The 20,814-nt window shown below is 35.4% G+C and overlaps 1 protein-coding gene across 1 annotated transcript; it reads left to right on the forward strand.

Annotated features, from left to right (window-relative positions):
* Nucleotides 1-5,312: 5,312 nt before the first annotated feature.
* LOC110730869 (50S ribosomal protein L9, chloroplastic-like) lies at nucleotides 5,313-10,032 on the forward strand. The gene is made up of 7 exons (XM_021910701.1): nucleotides 5,313-5,569; nucleotides 5,732-5,859; nucleotides 7,540-7,585; nucleotides 8,074-8,171; nucleotides 8,264-8,311; nucleotides 9,291-9,470; nucleotides 9,808-10,032. Exons 1-6 carry the CDS (start codon nucleotides 5,420-5,422, stop codon nucleotides 9,409-9,411), a joined length of 591 nt encoding a protein of 196 aa, XP_021766393.1. The 5' UTR covers nucleotides 5,313-5,419; the 3' UTR covers nucleotides 9,412-9,470; nucleotides 9,808-10,032.
* Nucleotides 10,033-20,814: the final 10,782 nt, after the last annotated feature.

Below are 20,814 nucleotides of genomic sequence, written 5' to 3' on the forward strand. Positions count from 1 at the left end.
AGTCTTTATACTATGTAATCACGTTTTTATAAGAAATTTCACATTAAAATAAAATTTAAACCAATGACAAATTAAAAATTATCCTTTAAGTGGTTAAAGTTGCAATAAGAATAGTTAAAATTACGTTCAAACGAACCGTTTTACGTAAAAGTAATGTGCATCCGCTGTACACAAAACCGTTTCTAGATGCAATTACTATGATCAACGTGATCTTAAAATTTTTTTTTAGATCTTAAAAACTTTGGACTTATCCTAAACTTGGCTTCTTGAAAAAGCAATTCTAGTAAGGTTATTTTCACTTCACCATAAAAAAAATAATATTCAGTAAAAATAATTTCACTTCAATAAAAATAATTTTAGTTCAGCAAAAGTAATTTCAGTTTAGTAAAATAAGTAAACTTAAAGAAGAAATATAATAAGAAATCAGTAAAAATAATTGTAGTTCAACAAAATAATTTCATTTCAGTAAAATTAATTTCAGTTCAGTAAAAATAATTTAAAATTAGCAAAAATAATTTTAGTTTAGTAAAAATAATTTCAGTTCAGCAAAAATAAAGTGAAGTGAACGGGGCCTAAGTAGTAACACCAATACAAAGTCAATATATATAATGTTGAAACTTTGAAAAAAGGAGAGTATTTTGTTGCAATTGCAATTTTGGAGACAACGCTGCAAGAAGAACTGGATACTTAAAGCGATTGCCTGTCTAAGTTATTATTCTTTAAGGTCAAAAGTCGACAGAAGAAGAATGAGATTAGATCCTTACTTGATGGCCACAGAGAGCATGAGCAGTCGAATGTTCAGCGTGATGTTGTGCAATCTCTTAAGAAAACCTTCAAATGTGATTGCATGTCTCCTTATGATTTGGAAATTGACATTGTCCTTCGTAAATTAGATCTTCCTCGATTCAATTCCTCTCAACTTGCTACTTTGGACGTCCCTTCTCGGTCTCCAAGATTTGAATTGCTTGCTTTAGGGAACCATAAGTATCCAGGCCCAAACGGAATTACAGTTGAATTTTTCAAGTCTCACTGGGACATTGTGAGAGAGTCAATTGTTTTAGGTATTCAAAGTTTCTTTCAAACGAGGTTACTCCTGATAGAATGGAATCAATCTTTCCTTGTTTAATAAAGAATCTGATCATGTATTTTTATTGTGTCCTCTCATTAGATTACACTATATCATATTAAAAATATCATATAATACTATTTTACCTCACAAATAACAATGAGCTATATATATGAAGGCATCCATGTTATTTAACTATTATCTTATTCATCTTACTTACTTAATTTCTTATTAAAAAAAAAAGTTAAAAAAAGAGAAGGTGGCTTGTCACAAAGCACAACAGACCATATTAGAGTAGGACACTGTCCGATACATATCGTCTTGTATCCAACTAGTGTCGATGTTTGACATGGTGACCGACACGGACACGACAGTTGGGTAAAGTGTCCATGCATCCTAAGATATAATCGCCATTGTTAGAGATTTTATATTTTTATTTTTATTTTTTTATTACTATAGTGTTTTTTTGGTACAATGCATTTTAAATTTCCTCTTGACAGGATTAATTATATAACCTAATTTTCACTTATCTAAACTAATTTGAACTGAATTGAACTTATCTTAACTTATCATAACTTAACTGAACTTATTATAGTTATAATTTGAACATGAGTAACCGCAATGTAAAAGTAGTGAAGTGGAAGAGATAGGTGGTGGTGGGCCTAAAGACCACGACGGTGGCTAGTGGCTGATTTGGGGAAGAAGGGTAGTTGAGTAATGGAGAAGAGAGAAAGTAATCGAGGAAGAGCGATGAGAGAGTGAAGGGGATGACGGTTTGTAAAAGTTTTTTTTTCTTTTTTCTTTTTCTTTTTTTTTAATAAAGAAAGGGGTCAAGTTAAACTACTACTTCCTCCATCTCATCCTCCGTCTCATAATATTTGTGATATTAGACTTTTTTCACTATTCAGGTATTAGCTTTGATCATAACTTTTTTACAAACATAATAAAAACCTATGTTATCATAAAATATGTTGTTAGATAAGGTACTAATATAAATTTTTAAAATAATAATTTTTTAAATAACTTTCATTAGGGGATTTTTCCCGTGTGGCAAATCACACCGTGTGCCCGAGGTTATTCGAGCTACTCGATTAGGGTTACTTAATTGAGTTATTCTTGATCGAGTAACCCCTAACGAACCGAACCCCTTAATTAACCCCTGACCGAGTAACTCAAATAACCCCTGACCGAACCCTTTAAGTATCCCCTAACTAAGTAAATCAAGTAATCTCTGCGACACAGTGTGGCCAACCACATATAAAAATTTGCATTTTTATTAACATTAATTATATTAAAATAAAGTCAAATTAGGATATTGGCATGTGTATTGATTGTGTCAGATATTATAGGATAAAGAAAGTAATAATGTTGGTGCTTTGAAAGTCGATTCTAGTATTTCTTAAAATTGGGAGAAAAGATTTAACCAACGAAGCTACAAGTAGTAAGTAAATTGCGGGTGCGTGTAGCCAGTGTAGTTGTCATTAATGCGGGAGGAGGGTGTTAGTAAGTAAAATGCGGGTGTTTTTTAGCTTTATAAGACCGAAGATAAGGTCTCTTAACTTTCAAAAGAAATAGAAGCCGAGGAACTAGAGGTAGTGTGGAGTAGTGGTAGACTGGCCGCAGGGATGGGGGAGGAGGCTGCTACCATGGGAGGGGGAGAAGGAGAGGGTGTGGCATGACTGGTGGTGGTGATGTGGTTTTTGTTTTTTATTTTTTAGATTAATAAATAACCTTAATTATTAAATAGTTAGTGAGAATTATGAGCAATTAGAAGAATTAAGGGGAAATTAGTGATTAATGGAGTGATTAGAGATTTCAGGTTTTCTTCAACAAAAATATTTTACAATTTGGTTTCTCCTAGCCAAAATTTTTTATGAGGTTTATTCCAACATAATAGTTGTTATAAATGGTTTTTTCTGACAAAATTTCCTAAAAACAAACTTGCAAAAACTATTGTCTATCGAATTTTATTCTGATTAAATTCAGATTTTATCTTGATTCTTCGACCCTTCTTTTTTCCTTATAAATAGAGGTCATATCTCCCCTTTTTCAATCATCAACAAGCTTCATCACAAAATAATTCTCTTCTCCCTCTTTAGCCTAAATACTAGCCACCCTATTCTTTCAAAATACTTCTCCTAAGCATGCACTCCAAAGAGACCATACTTGACCCGAGGTTCCGTCCTTAAACCAAGGCGTGAAAGCTATAATTAATTGAGGGTTTGGACCAAATCAAACTCTACTTTTTAATTTTAATTTAATTGTTTCAATTTGATTTATATTTTTATTGAAGTTACTAATAGTTTATTCATGATGTAGCAATTCAAGAAAACGCGGAAAGTGAGTAATTAATCACTTAATTACTCTTTTTTTTTTATTCTTGTTGCTAGTATCATGATTAGGTTTATTTATATTTGATTTGACTAACGATATTATTGTCAAATTACTTCCAATATTAATGTTAATTTTATTATATTTTATGATCACCATATTGCATGTTTAAAGGGAATATGTAATTGAAAATCACGCCTAATAAGATAATTTGGACAACTGGTTTAGGTTCCTTTTTAATCTTGTTGTTTAATCAAGTGATCATGATATTTTAGAATTATGTGTTGCATTAATATTCAACCAATTTAGCATAATAATAGCTTGGAGCAAATTGAATCTTTATTTGCATGCCTTTGAGATTGCAGGAATCACTTTTCACTATAAGAATCGAGTAGAGGCCAATACGGGCGAATATGACTCCATGACTCACTTCGTACCATCATCCCCGATCCTCCTTTCATGGTTCCGAACCATATGGAGTTAGTAATCTCATAGATTATGAATGGGGTGTAACCTTCACGAGTCAATCGTTGTTGCCTATCATTGTCCCTTATTCGTGGTTGCCTTTTATGATCAGTGAACGATTTACAAGTTCCTTAAAAACTTGTTGGCGGCTCCCTACTTTCCTTGTCCCTAATCATATTATGTCAATTCTCACTTCCTATGAGTGCCAAGCATTCATGCTTTAACGTAGGCGCACTTCAAACGACGCCTACAGTGACCGACACAGATACGACAGTTGGGTAAAGTGTCCTGCATCCTAAGATATAATCTCCATTGTAAGGGTTTTTATTATTATTATTATTATTATTATTATTATTATTATTTTATTACTATTGTGTTTTTTGGTACAATGCATTTTAAATTTCCTCTTGACATGATGAACACTAAGGTGTGTTCTATTAACCTAATTTTCACTTATCTAAACTAATCTGAACTGAATTGAACTTATCTTAATTTATCAGAACTTAACTAAACTTATTATAGTTATAATTTGAACATGAGTAACCGCAATGTAAAAGTAGTGAAGTGGAAGAGATAGGCGATGGTGGGCCTAAAGACCGCGACAGTGTGTAGTGGCTGATTTGGGGAAGAAGGGTAGTTGAGTGGTGGAGAAGAGAGAAAGTAATCGAGGAAGAGTGATGAGAGATCGAGAGTGAAGGGGATGACGGTTTGTAAATTATTTATTTATTTATTTATTTTTTAAATAAAGAAAGGGGGTCAAGTTAAACTACTACTTCCTCCGACTCATCCTCCGTCTCATAATATTTGTGATATCAGACTTTTTTCACTATTCAGGTATTAGCTTTGATCATATTTTTTTTTACAAACATAATAAAAACCTATATTATCATAAAATATGTTGTTAGAAGGTATTAATATAAAGTTTTATAATAATAATTTTAAAAATAATTTTCATTAGGGGATTTTCCCTGTGTGGCAGATCACACCGTGTGGACGAGGTTATTCGAGCTACTCGATCAGGGGTTACCTGAGTTATTCTTGATCGAGTAACCCCCGACCGAACCCTTAATTAACCCCTGATCGAGTAAGCCCTAACCGAACCCTTAATTATTCTTTTAATCGAGTAAATCAAGTTAACTCTGCGACACAGTGTGGCCATCCGCATATAAAAATTTGTATTTTTATTAACGTTATATATATTAAAATTAAAGTCAAATTAGTATATTAGGATGTGTATTGATTGTGTCACATATTCTAGGATAAAGAAAGTAATAATATTGGTGTTTTGAAAGTGGATTCTAGTATTTTTTAAAATTGGGAGAAAAGATTTAACCAACAAAACTAGTAAGTAAATTGCGGGTGCGTGTAGCCAATGTAGTTGTCATTAATGCGGAGAGGAGGGTGTTAGTAAGTAAAATGTGGGTGTTGTTTAGCTTTATAAGACCGAAGATAAGGTCTCTTAACTTTCAAAAGAGATAGAAGCTAAGGAATTGGAGTTAGTGTGGACTGTGGAGTAGTGGTAGACTGGTAGTGGGAGTTAGAAAAAAATTTGCAACAATGGCATCAACAACCTCAAGTGTTTCTCTGTCATGGAGCAATTCTTTCCAGAGTTTTGCAGGAGCCATTAACGAACCTCAGAAATTCCCAGAAAATGGAAGAGTGATTTTCCCAATTGTGGCACAAAAGAAAACCAAGAAGATTCGCAAGGTGATTGAACTTCTTTTTCTATATTTCTATTTCAATTATTAATTTTTCTGGTTTAAAATTTCATAGTTTTGGTTTATGGGTATAATGATTTTGTAAAAATTGGAATTTGGTGGGATAATTTTGATAAATATGGCTTTATGTTATGTGGGGTTTTGGTTGTAGATAATTTTGAATGAAGATATACCAGATTTGGGGAAAAAGGGGCAGCTTTTGGATGTAAGAGCTGGTTTTTACAGGAATTTCTTGCTGCCTTTGGGAAAAGCTCAGGTTGTCACCTCATCGTTGATTAAGTAAGTGTGTTTTTTTACTCTGAATTTCTTAGTATTCTTACCATTTGAATTTCTGGCATTTTGCTTCATTTTATCATTTTGATAAAAAAAAAATGAAAAAAAAAAAATCCATGCTACCAATATACTATGCTCAATATTTAGATGATTTTGTTGTGCTACTATTTCGGGCCTCGAATGATGAGGTGTTTTATGCATAGGGAGAAATAGTTCATCCTTGTATTTGATGTTGATGAATTCTGGGAGCAGATTGGGCTACTTGTTATGGTTATTGGGTTTTAATGTTAGAGTAATGCTCCTTGGGATTTTATCATACTCAATAGCTCTATACCGTAGACGTAGTGGCCTTAGTAGGCTGATATTTTTGGTTCCGTGAAATATATTCTGTATTATGGAGTACAATATAAAGGCCTTGTTTGGCAAATGGCTGTTGGCGGTTGGCTGGTTCACTTGGCTTGTTTGACTAGCTGGAATGTTTGGCCGTTTATAATGACTTTTGAAATTGGCTGTTTAAGCTGACTGTTTGTAAAAGTGTTTGGTAAATTAATGGTTGGTTGTTGGCTGTTTATTAGATAATTTGTGGGCCAACAAGTCAAAAGCCAACAAAAAAGCTACTCAAAGCAGCTTTTGCATTTTGGCTTAAAAGCCAGCTTTTTCGCTGACTAATAAGCCAATTACCAAATACATCTTTTGGCTGTTTGACCACCTATAAAAGCAAAAAGCCAAAAGCCAAAAGCTAACCAAAAAGACATTAAAAAGCCAATTACCAAACATGGCCAAAGAGATTGTCATTGAGTCTGCTAAATTCTTGTTTGAGAAAATGTGGTGGTTCTAAATCCACCCTGTATTTGGGAGTCTGGTGTTATGCTCGTGAATTCGTGATAACATGTTTGTATACCACCTCTAATTTTTTTCAATTAAGGTCATCAACATACAAGTGAGTAGTTACTACGGAGTAGTAAAATACAAGAGTGGCAAAATTAAGGAGATGAAAAATGAACTATGCTGGTCTATGACTTAAATTGATGACTATAAATCTTAGGAGATCTGTTTTTTTTTTTTAAAAGAATTCTATGAAATTCTGTTAACTCTCATGTTTTATTTTTGGCTTCTTGTTTTGGTCTCTTATTCTATTCAGTTCCGTAACTAATGAAACTCAGTACACAGGTTTGCGTAGCCTAGTAAAATATAGAATCACACACTCTTAAACCAATAGAGGGCACTAATTATTCCTAAGTATGAAAACTTGATGAGAAAATTTGATGTTTCTTACAATGACAGTTGTCATATAGGGCAAAGCGAGTCGTACGTTGGGTGCAGTAAGGTAGTTCTTGCATTCCTTTTGCTTTCTGGTCAGTTCTGCACTGAATAGTCCCCTCTGGGAGTGGGGAAGAGTTTGTGTTGCTGGAATTTAATCCTCCTTGAGAAGGGCACAAGAAGGAAACTACTTTTGTCAACATCTTCTCCTTTGTTTACGGAGGTTTTTAAAACAGTAATTTAGGTGGATTCTATGATCTAGAGGACAATGTAAAAGGATATATTAGGTTCTCTGCATTAGTACTACATTAATCTTGCCGCTTTGAGGATATTTAACTACTTTTTTTTTTCATTTAAATATGTTACTAAAACATACTTTTTACCTACAATGGAATATAATTACACTGTTTGCTTTTATTGCTCAAGGGAGATGAAGATGGAGGAGGAGAGAATTGAAGCTGAGAAGAGAAGGGTGAGTATAATAGTTCTTAGTAACATGTGTTATTGTTGTTATTAACTGTCTGCATTATAATGTTTGTGTGTTAGACCTCTTTGTATCTTTGTTGCTTTTGTTTAAGGTGTACCTGGATTGTTCATTGTGATAATTGATTATTTACCACCTATAGAAGGATAGATATCAATGTTAGTGGATACAAAGTTACAAACACAGCTTCACTGTTCAATGTTCATGGTGCCCAAAGCTTGCTTTATAATGGCTTGTATTTGCTTGCTATTTTGAAACTAATTGGCTGGCATTTCTTTGTTTGGGGTTTTTGTTTTGGTTGCTCATTTTTGTTTTTCAAATATCTGTTCTCGTTCTTTTTTAACGGTTTTCTGGACTTTAGTGGACTACTATGTGCTATATCATTTGAACAAAGAGGGGCATTTTCATTAAGGCTTGATTTAAAATTACCTCTTCATGACAATGATTCAATAATCTTATTTGAAAATCTTTGCTAGGTAAAAGAAGAGGCACAACAGCTAGCTCGTTTGTTTGAAACTGTTGGAGCTTTCAAGGTTAAACGCAAAGGTGGTAAAGGAAAACAAATATTTGGAAGGTAACAGGAACCACATATAATGTTCTTGCCTTGCCTTCTTTGCTGTGATCTGTCACTTATTTACGAATCTGATTTTCCTGTGGTTCTGGCAGTGTGACTGCTCAAGATCTTGTTGACATTATTAAGGCACAGCTTCAAAGGTAACATTACTGTCATAGTTACTGACATCCTCGTCACCAATAAATTCCGTGATAATGAATATTGAAACCAAAATTTACACTAACTGTCTTAGCAGACCATACTAGTGAACTGTTTTTTAACCATTTTCAAAATAAGTAAACATCTAACTAGGTTGGGTTAACAGAATGACTTATTGAAGTTTAAATTTCTTCAATGTTGACAAAATAATCCTTATGTTGGTTTTATACGTGTTAACGTGTGTGTCTCAACATTTTATATAAGCTTGATTCCTTGATCATATTGGAGGAGTTTTAAATCCCGATAATAAACAGATATGGTTAATTGTCCCCCACCCCCACCCCCACCAAAACAGAAGATGAAAAAGAAGGGAAGTAGAGCCTCAAGCTGGTAGTCATCTCTTGTGTGTTGTTCTAATTAAATGAAAATCTTATGCAAAGGCCCTACCTGTCTAAGGGTTAGAAACCCTAACAATTGCATAAGCTAAGCTACTTTTGTTGCTGGTGTGAGAAACCCAGCTTATTCTAGCATGGAATTGTGGAAAATAATGGACTTGTGAATGGAAACCTGAGGGCAGAGCCAGTGAGGCAGGCAGGGTTTCGGGGAGAACATGTGATTGCCATTTTGCCAATGCAGTCCCATTCCCTAATTTTTTTTCCCTGATGAAGAGGCTATAAGTGGGCCTTTAATAGAATCCTTACTCTGGACCTTAATGATGAAATGTTTAATCCCTCTCATTGATATATACAATAGAGTTTATATGTTCTCAGGATCTCAACCCACCCCCCACCCCCCACCCCCCCCCCCCCTCCTTTTGTAAAATACTTCATATTGTTTTTGAGAGTATCAATGGGGGTATGCTTAAATTTGGAACCTGGTGGTCAATGTATCTCACATTTCGTATTTACAGTAGGTATGGCCAGAATATTTTGAGGTTTGTAGGTTTACGAAAACATTAAATTTTTCTTTTTTTTTTTTCAGGGATGTAGATAAAAAAATTGTTTTCCTCCCTGATATCAGAGAAACTGGGGAGTATATAGCAGAATTAAAGCTGCACCCAGAAGTTACTGCTCAGATCCGTGTGACTGTGTTTGCCAACTAACATAAAGTTGCCTGCGGAGTATTTTATCAGACAACCTTGCATTTTGATTTCATTCCAAGGTAAGCAACCATCTGGATTTCTTATGAAGAAAAGGTTACTATATTTTAGCTGTTTAAAGTTCAGATGACTGCTATAAAGTGTTCTGTTTAGCAAACTTGATAAAACAGCATTAGCTTCTTTTATACAAAAAGCTTAATCAAATTATGACTGTACAGCTCAAGAGCCAAGATTACTATCTGAAGTACAAAACCAAAAATTCAACTTGTTTTTGCTGTAAAAGGCTTCTTCAATACGGGTCTATACCCATGCTGTGTGTCGTCTTTACATGGTTTTCATGTTTATCTTCAAATCATTTGCTCACATAAGAATGTTTATTTTTTGTTTGGTCATTTGCAGGAGAGATACAGCTGTTGTTTCAAACTGTAGATGCTCATATAATGCACCAAGCATTGTAACCTGTATGTGTTTAGATCCTTTAGCATAGTCAATTCTGTTGTTCTGTTACTCCTCTTTTTCCATAATAATATTATTTTTCTTTTTCTGTATGTTCATGCTCTTTACTTCCCATTTGCTGCAAAATTTTACATTCTATTGGCTATTGAAAGATAACTTTTTTTGAAACATGACATGTATTATTAGCTACAATTCTAAAAGTATTTCTATAGAGCTAGTAACCCACTTTTAAGCTGTATTCAGAAGCCTATGGTGAAAGCCTTTTATTTGTAAAAGGATAATGCAAGTACAAACTTCAAGTACACCATTAGTATATTGACGTCTCCCGCCCGTAGGATCAAAGGGTTCTGTTGCACATATTGGTTTTACCTTCTTCAAAATATACAGAGTCCTTTCAAGTTTCTCAGCATTTCTCTTAAAGATGGATTCCTCAAAAAATCAATTTACCACGAGGGTGGTCGTCCTGTCTTGGCTTAATCCCCAAAGCTTAGATGAATGAGGGCTCAAATGCAATGCCACAATAGTCTATATTACTTTCGTATGAGAACCTAAGAATAGAGAAGCATTGATCCCAGTAATCTAATCACTACTTATTCGTTACTACCTTCAGACTGTGCATCAAATGTTTTCACCGGCACCCAACATGAATACATGATGCCAAATTCTTTTAAGAAAACTAAGCGCCTGTGCGTGTTCACTTCAACTTAATTTCAGTTCAGTTCAATTCAGCTATAATCAATTCAGTTCAATTTAGCTCCTAATTTCCTTCTCTCATAATATATTCATTTAAGTTCTATTCAGTTCAGTTAAGCTCCAATCAGTTCAGTTTAGCTTGACCCTAAGGCTATTCTTTAAGTAGAAATGAATAGTGTAAAAAGTAGCAACTATTTAAAAGCAGAGGGAGTAAGTACTTTTTTTTTTCCGAATGATTTACAATAGTATAGCTAAAAAAACTTATTTACGATTCTGTGTTGGAATGAAACTTATTTACGAAAATACAATTTACGTAGGCTCGGGAATACATTTAGCGTAATTTTTTATGTAAAGACAAACCACTACCTTAGTCTAAAACCGTAGTAGTTTGTCTTTAGTATTACAAGTAAAAATACGGAGTAGCAATTTATAAAGGGTAAAACCAACCACAAGTAGTGGTTTTAGTAATCAACCGCTACTTGAGGTTGCAGTTTTACTCTTAAAAATTAAAATAAATAAATAAATAAATAAACTTATCCGAGCCTATGTGAACAGTAGTTCCGTAATTAAGTTTAATTTCGACGCAAAAGTGTAAATAAGTTTTCAATTAATCATACTTTTGTAAATCATCCTTTTTTTTTCCTCTAAGCTATTCCCACTTTCTCAGGACCCGGACTACAAATTATGACATACCTTAATATTTAGTTAAAATAATAATTATTATAATTTGGTTTTAGTTAGACACTTAGACATACCTTAAGCTTTAATGAAATTCAAAGGGTTAGATAATAGGTTATTATTATCTTGTTAATATTCTGTAAAGATATATCTTATGTAATTAGGTTTCTCATAACTAGATTGTAAATCCTATATATATTGAATTAATGAGAAGGTCCCCGTCAAGGAGAATTATACTATTCTATAATATATGAAAAGGGTCATAATTGTTAAACTATGCCTACATTTTTTTAATCTCAGATAATGCTTGGCAGTAGATTTTAAAGTAGAGAGATAAGTAGTTTAATTGGGTACAACCACTAATTTACCACCATTTTTTTTTTTTGTGTTTGGTGGAGTTTTTAGGTACACCCTAGTGTTTTAACTAGTGTGTGTATGGAAAGCTAAATCAAAGTGTGTCTTGAGTGGTTTGAGTTGGTAGTTTTCAATTTTTATTCTCAATTAAATACGGAGTACTAAAAATAAATTTACTCCTTTTTTTTTCTTCATATTTTCGCTTTACACCCTTCAAATCTTAATGATTAAGTGTGTTTAGCTACTTCAACCACTTGTTGAATCAAATATCATTTGTACGATTCACTAAAATCAAACTACAATTATCGCTATAGATTTTCATAAAATATACTACGTATTATGTCAAAGATAAATATACAGACTTGAATTAGGCTATTTTTTTTTTCCATACATAGTAGGGGATAGAGGAGAAAGATTTTTGTCGATCACAACAAAATAATTACTTTCGTACTCTATTTATGGAATTAAGGCTTTACTTGTTTGATTGGTAGTAAAGTATTTATCATGCCTGACCCAATAAAAGAACATGAAAATTTCAAGCAGCCTGCTTCACTCTAGACCATGAAGTTTCTGTGAACACTACAGCACTTAAACACTATAACAAAAAAAAGCAAAAGTCATAACTAATATTATTATTTTTTGACAGATATTATATTTTGTTACTGTACCATCATGCAAAAGTATTTGTTTTCATATTTTAACCTTCCCATTGACAATTTTGATTAGGACTTGTACGTATTTATTATACACCCAAGCATGCACCTATTCCACTATTTGATTTTCCCAAAACTGATTTAAGCTCACTCTCTTCTCAATTTGACATAGCACCTTCGTGTGTCATGTCATTCGTCTATATTAAACACGTCAGATATGGATATGTGTTCAAGTGTCTGACGTGACTAAATTGTGAAAAAATTTCATAATTTTAGTCCAAAATTAAGTGTCGAGGATCTAATCCAGATAATTAAGAGGTAAAATGCAGAGTTTTACACACTTGTTAGCTCATTGCTAGTGTACCACACATTGTATAAAATTAAGGTATACTATTCAAATTTGGGTTTCCATGTTAAACAACATGTTCAAGTGCCAGACTCGATTAGTTTGTGAAATTTTTTCCTATGTTCAAGTATTGAGGATCTGACAGGACTGACACGAATATTTAAAGTGAAATGAAGAGTTCAAGTACAACATATCATTAAGGTGCACGCTAAACACATCACAAAATCAAACATAACGTAACCCGAGGCCGAGGGAGTAGCAAGGGATTTACTCATTGAGGAGGTAGTTCGCTTATGTATGTATCAAAAGTTGATCACCTAATCGGCTAACCGTATACTTGAAAACTAGGCTAACTAGTAGAAAACCGCGTTCTACAAATGGCGGAGAATCCGGTTTACACAAGTGAAGATGAAAAAATTAGTTGATGAATGACTTGTGTTTTGAGTCTTTTCACAACCACCAAACTAACAAACAAACCCACCTCATATTTATGTACATTGTCGTTGGGGTATTTCAGGAACATATATGTCTTCATCCTTAAGTAGTTGACACTTTTTTGGAAGACTTTTTTTGGGGTGTTTTTGGCAAAAATTTGATCGTTTTTCAAAGAGGGAGTTGAGTCTAGCATTACACTTTTTCTTCACACTTAATCTGCTTCACTTCTCTCCTTGAGCACCTTTTGAATGGAAAAACTAGTTATTGGTCGGGTCTTGGTGATATCGTAAGTCGTTGCATATACTACCTTCGGATCGTATTATATGCAACTTTGGGGTATTATTTGTGAGATATAAAAAATTCCAAAGTTGCATATAATATAATACGATCCGGAGGTAGTATATGTTTATTGAATTATATCTTTGAATCTTTCATTTATATAGAGTAAACTACTATGTAAATTGATGTATAAGATGCAAGTCAGACGAATTTGTTAGATTTCGGTAAAACTCATCAATCTGGAATAAGTTAAAACCTTGGCTGTGATATCATATTAGATTTCGAAAAAAACTCTTCAATTTGGAGTGTGTAGTATGAAGAAATTTAACATTTCCTTTGTATTGGCTTCTTATTAGATGGCTAATAGTAAGTGCTCTTAAAATTAAGGTAGGACATGCTACCCTCATCAAGAAACTTGCTGTTTTTAGTAAGTTTACAAACAAGCTACAGCTGTACTCTTCAGTTTAGATCGTAGATGTCATGCCATATTTTGTATGATGTCCATTGTACATTTGTACTTTAAATTCTAAACAAAACTAATTTGAAACGTTTTTTAATTTTTAATTTTTAATTTTTATATTGTCAATAGCATTGAAACTTTTTAATTCAATAACGTAACTCATTTTTACCATATGACTGAATAATGGACGTTAAAAAAATTAAAACACCTCATTTATTCTGTTGAATAATTGATTTACTTGTATTTTTGTAAGTTTGATCCGTTTTCTCAACTTAATTAAAATATTTAATACGTCCATTGGTCGGCAGTTGGTGTGTTTCTAGACCAAAGTATTAAATTTTACTAAAATGAATTATTTAGCCCATTAATTTATTAGTTTAATTAGTAGCAGTAACAATATTCTTTCAGCATTAACTAAGGAGAGAGTATTGGTCCCCTTCAAAAAAAAAAAAAAAAAAGAAAAAAGGAGAGAGTATTGACTTAAGGCATGTTTACTAATTCATTGAACTATTATGAAAGTGTCATATTGAGTATTGACTGAATATTTGTGCCTAGTGTTAAAACTGACGAAACTGTGACAATTATTAAAAAGAAAAAAACAACTCTATCTCTCGCCGTTGTTACAAGTGTCACTATTTTTCTTCTCACTATTTTTCTTGTAACTCTTTTCTCGATCATTACATAACCTTTTTAATTAATGTTTCGTGTTTCCTCTTATATTGCAATGATAAAGAACGGGGAAAAAAAATCATTAACTTAACAAGATTGTTATTTGTTGTGGTTTGAACTGAAGGAATTGTATATTCTTAATTAATTAATAAAGATGAGTATACAACCTATATTATATACAAGAAGCTCTACGTACAGCTACAAGAAGATAAACATAAAGCTACAAAGAAGATAATAATACAATCCTATAAATAAGTGATAAGATAACTATCTTGCTAAGCATAGGATAATTATCTTGGTAACTAACGTGTGACTCTATCATGCCCCCGCAAGACGGACGGTGGTTCAGACAGTCCGATCTTGTTAAGCAATAAATCCAGTCGAGGACGAGATAAAGGCTTGGTAAGAAAATCTGCAAGTTGGTCCCCTGTGGAGACATGAACTACCCTCAGCGCGCCTTGCTGAACTTGTTCTCGAATGAAGTGGTAGGATACGGCTAGATGTTTCATTCTGGATTGGAAAACAGGGTTTGCAGTGAGGTACGTGGCGCTGAGATTATCACAGTAGATGACTGGGGTGCAAGGCAAGGTAACACCCATTTCAGTAAGTAAGTTGCGAACCCATAGTAATTCTGTTGTTGTGGCAGCAACAGATCTGTATTCAGCTTCAGTGGAGGATAGCGCCAGTGAGCGTTGCTTCTTGGAACACCAGGTGATAGGAGTGCGACCTAAGAACACAACATACCCCATAGTAGAGATATAGTCGTCCCGATTACCTGCCCAATCAGCATCCGAAAAAGCATGTAGAATAGGTGAGGTGTCACGATGAATTGTGATTCCTTTGTCAAGAGTACCACTTAGGTATCGAAGAAGTCTCTTGAGGGCAGTCCAATGAGCCGTTGTTGGGCAGTGCATGAACTGAGATAGCCGATTGACTGCAAAGGCAACATCCGGACGAGTGAGTGTGAGGTATTGCAAGCCCCCTACTGCAGCTCTATAGTCCTTTGGAACGGTGAGTGGAGTGCCTGAAGATGCCGTGAGATGCTCTGTCAAAACCATGGGAGTTGAGGCTGGTTTGGCATCAAGCATGCCGAGTTTATCTAACATATCAATAATGTATCTGCGCTGATTTAGAAAGAGGCCATTAGTTGTAGGCATGACTTCGACACCCAGGAAATACGAGAGGTCACCCAAGTCCTTCAGTGCAAACCTATTAGAAAACTGCTTGATAAAATTGGTGAGAGTAGCTTGGTCAGGACTAGTGACGATAATATCATCAACATAGACAATTAAATAAATAGGATTGGCTGTATGATGCAGAATGAATAACGAAACATCAGAGACACAGCGACGAAAACCAACACCAACAAGATAGGAAGCCAACTCAGTGTACCAAGCCCTAGGAGCTTGTTTTAGGCCATAAATTGCTTTCTTCAATTTGCAAACATGAGAAGGGTGCGCAGGGTCTGCAAAACCAGGTGGTTGAGCCATAAATACCTCCTCATTCAACGAGCCTTGCAGGAAGGCGTTATTGACATCTAGTTGGCGAATGAACCAACCTTGAGAAATAGCAAGGCTAAGAAGGATACGGATTGTGGCTGGTTTTACAACCGGGCTGAAGGTTTCGGTGTAATCGACTCCTGATCTTTGCTGGAAACCTTTTGCAACAAGGCGTGCCTTGTACCTTTCAATGGAACCATCTTTGTTGTACTTTATTCGGAAAATCCATTTACACTTCACAACATTGGAGGCAACTGTTGGAGAGGTTAGGTCCCATGTACCAAGACGATGAAGAGACGCAATCTCTTCTTCCATGGCTTTTCTCCATTTCGAATCTTTCAGGGCTTGTGAAATATTGCGTGGAATTTCTGGTTTAGGATGGGTAGTAGTGTGGTTTATGTATTTTTTGTTTGGTTTAAAAATGTTATTTTTGGAGCGAGTAATAATGCCGGATGGGATGGAAGAGGACTGAGGAGTGTGGGTGGGGAGGGTGGGTTCGGCGCTAGGTATATTGGGCTGGGCAGAGTGCATGGAAGAGGTTGGGGAAGAGTGCGCTGGTGGGGTTGAGATAGAGGAGGAATGCGGAGTTGGGCTGTGTGGTGAGGGGCTTGGGCTAGACATGTGGGGCTGGGTAGAGGGCGTGGAGTCAGCAACTTCGGTGACAGGTTGATGTATTGGGTTTTGTAGTATGGGCAGGGAGATTTGACACCATGTGCTTGGGCTAGGAATAGGGGTGGAAGAAGCATTGCTAGTGAGCTTGGAGATCGGAAATTCATCTTCAACAAAACGCACATGACGAGAGGTGTAGACACGGTTAGAAATGGGGTCTAGGCAATGATACGCGCTTTGTGTTTTAGAATAGCCTATGAAGATACAAGGTTTGGATTTTGGCTCTAATTTGTGAGAGGTGTACGGTTTTAGCCACGGGTAGCATAGACAACCGAAGGAACGTAATTTTAGGTAATTAGGAATTGAGCCAAACAGACAGTGATATGGAGATTTCATAGACAGAGTGGGTGTGGGGAGCCTATTTATCAGATAAGTGGCAGTGGAGAGGGCATAAGACCAGTAGGAGAGAGGGAGATGAGAGTGGGTTAGAAGAGATAAGCCTGTTTCAACAATATGACGATGTCGTCGTTCGGCAAAGCCGTTGTGTTCAGGAGTATGAGGAGGGGAAGTGAGATGAGAGACGCCATCGATAGTTAGGAAAGATGCTAGGGCTTCATATTCCCCACCATTGTCCGAGTATAGAATTCTGATAGTTTTAGAGAAAAATTTTTCAACTACAGCCTTAAAGAGAATAAAAACATGTTTGGTATCGGATTTGTTTTTGAGAGGATAGAACCAAATGTACTTAGTGAAATGATCTACAAATATAACATAGTATTTGAAACCATCAAGAGAGTGAACCGGAGAGGTCCATAAATCCGTATAAATAATATCAAGAGGGGCGTTGGAAAGTAAGGTAGAATGAGCAAAGGAAAGTTTATGACTTTTATTGCATTGACAAGCATTACAACTGAAATTTAAAGTGCTAGAGACATGTAGATTAAAATCAGAAACAAGATGCTTGAAAATTGATGACGAAGGATGGCCTAGCCTATGATGCCAATTTATTGCCGGTGCTTTAAGGGTAGAGTAAGCTGAAATATTTGAGGAAGAGGGCCATTCGTAAACCCCATGATTAACTGGCCCCTTCAGGAGTTGTGCCCCCGTAAGTCGATCCTTCAAAACGAAGAAATCAGATGAGAATTCAATAGTAAGATTATTGTCAGAACACAATTGAGATATAGAAATAATATTGCGAGACATAGAAGGAGCACATAAGATGTTAGATAACATAATAGACTTTGATGAAGAAACAGGTAAGAAAAGAGACCCAGTGTGAGTGATAGGAACACCAAGACCGTTACCTATAACTATTTCTTCTGTGCCATCATATGGGTGATGAAGGGACAGTGTGGATAGGTCTTGTGTGACGTGGTGGGAAGCACCCGTGTCTAAAAGCCACGAGGGAGAGGAGTTTGATGGAGCAGCAGTGGCGACATGCGCCTGAGGAGAAGTTGAGCCACGGTTCTGGGGTGGCAGCGTGGGTTTTGCGGAGGGGAAGCGTTGGTGAAAAGTGGGGCATCTATATAACGAGTGCCCATGAGTGTGGCACCATTGGCAGCGACCTTTGTAGCCAGTGCTAGAAGGTTTATCACCGACTGGTTTCTTAGAGTGATAGGTAGCGTGATTATGGTAGGGTGGCTTGCGAGATGAATCATGAGGATGGGCTGGAGGGGGAGTACTACGAGTGGAAGTAGCATGAGCAGAGGCAGGAAGTGGGGATGAAACAGGAGTATTTCGGAGACTAACTTCTTTGATGAGGAGTTTTTCATGGAGCTCATCAAAGGAGATCAAGGTGTCACGGTTGTTAGTGGCGTCAATGACAGATTGGTAAGCCGAGTCTTGAATTCCTTCAAGAACTCGTTCAATAAGATCATCCGGTTTGCAAGGGTCCCCTAAAACTGCTAGTTGGTCAGCGCAAACACGGATAGCATTCATGTATTCTGTGATACTTTGGGTGCCTTTTGTAATGGACCTAAGATTGGCTTTGAGAAGTTTAGCATGACCACGAGTGTGACGTGCAAAGGTGTGGGCTAGAATGTCCCAAGCCTCTTTGGTAGTTGTGGCTCGAGAAACTAACGGAGAAATATTCGATTCTAGAGTACCTAGGAATGCACCAAAAAGGAGCTTGTCTTGACGAACCCAAGTGGTGTAGGCCGGGTTTGGGGAGGTATCATTGTCAGTGGTAAGGGTGGGTGGCGGTGCAGGGTGAGAACCATCAATGAAATGCGAAAGGCCGTGGCCAACAAGAATGGATTCAAGTTGGAGTTTCCATGATAAGTAGTTGAGGTTGGTGAGTTTGATTACATTGGTTAGGTTGACAATGATGAGTGGGTGCGATGGTTGGGCATCATTGGGAATAATGGAGTTGGAAGCCATGGGAAAGGAGTGAAGGGAAAGATGCGTTAAAAAAAAAAAAAAAAAAAATTAGGAGGTTTGATCAACCTGCTTTGATACCATGAAGGAATTGTATATTCTTAATTAATTAACAAAGATGAGTATACAGCCTATATTATATACAAGAAGCTCTACGTACAGCTACAAGAAGATAAACATAAAGCTACAAAGAAGATAATAATACAATCCTATAAATAAGTGATAAGATAACTATCTTGCTAAGCATAGGATAATTATCTTGGTAACTAACGTGTGACTCTATCATGAACTTCGAGTCTTGGACTCTTTTAAGTGAAAGGATCGATGATTATTATGCGTAATGATGCAATTAGTGATTGGTTATACTACTAGAAAGCTCAAACTAACTCAAACAAGATCTTGTGCTCTAAATTTCAAGCTTGGCTCAACTTGAGCATAAGAGCTTGAGTCATGATTTGATCTCCAACCCTTTATAAAAGATACCATCATATTGAAAAGTACTTCCTATTGTTTTTCTTATTTCTATTTATTCTCAGTAATCAAATCTCGTATATTTTATTCAATTAATATATTATTCTAGGCAACTCAAGAGCTTTCAAATTTATCTCTAGTTCTCTACTCACATCACTCAATTTAAGTCTCACAATCATCAAGCCATGCTCAAATTATAGTCAAGCTTAGCTTGAAAGTGTACATATACTAGTTAGCTAGACTCATTATCACTCTTAAAATGAGAGTGAAGGATAGCTTGAGTGGTTAGAGCTTCTCTTCCGATTTCAAGAAATCTTGGGATCGATTCTCACCCCACCCTTGTGGCTCTCTAAACACACACACACAAAAAAAAAAAAAATCACTCCTAAAATTCACAATCATATCTCAAATGTTGTTAACTTTAGTCATTATTGACTGTTTATTATTAAGTGATAGTGGAAACCCACTACCTTGCTAATATCATATAAGTACAAAATGAGCTAACAGTTAGACAATCTCAAACAAATTGACTTGGTTAATACTAATACCTGTTATATGCTTATGAAGTGTTCCAAAGATTGTGCCTAGATCATGACTTCTATGTACAAGCCAAGTAATTAAAAGGACAGATTCCAAGTCTCTTTTGCTTAATTGGGAGGCCATAAATTATACTTGAAACAAATTAAAGCATCTTAATCAATTACCTTTTCAATGATTAGAGGTATGATCGATGATCACTTCTTCACGACTTTTTTTAATTAATTAAAATAATATTAAAATTATGAAACAAAAAAATAATAATAGTAACAAAAAGGGGCCTCTTTTTTTTTTTCCAACTACTTTAATTACATTGTAGTAATGTAAAGGGTATTAGTTATGATAAATGCTTAAATTGTGAATGGCCCGCCCATATTTGGACATCTCACGCAACAACGTGCCCACATGCTTTCTATACCTTGCCAGCATTCACTTGAAAACGTGCACATAACAAACACTTTTTGTGCTTCACCCTAGTGCCTGTGTCACTCACTTAACTCCTCACTCGATTTCCTTCGCGTTTCAATTTCTCCCAGCACATTATATTCTCGGGTGTACCTCTCACAAAAATACCTTTCAGAAACATAAACTCTTATAAATCGCTATTTTTAGATACAATCAAGTGTATAATAGATCAGCTGGCTTGATGTGTGCATGTATTACTAGATGGTCGGATCAAGTTTCCTTGGCTTGGCTATTAATGAGAGGCATGTGCAAAATTGTGGTGAGAGAACTAAGAAGTACGTACAATAGCGTGGTTTATGATAGATAAGAATATTTAACTAAAAATTTGATGATTGATTATTCCAAATTCCAAATAATTGGTTAATGCAATAATTAGTTTAGTGAGGTGATCAAGCCAAGTTGGATTGCGAGTTTAAATTCTTTAAA

Source organism: Chenopodium quinoa, unplaced genomic scaffold, assembly GCF_001683475.1.
Source record: "Chenopodium quinoa cultivar QQ74 unplaced genomic scaffold, ASM168347v1, whole genome shotgun sequence".
In the NCBI taxonomy this organism is placed as follows: Eukaryota; Viridiplantae; Streptophyta; class Magnoliopsida; order Caryophyllales; family Amaranthaceae; genus Chenopodium; species Chenopodium quinoa.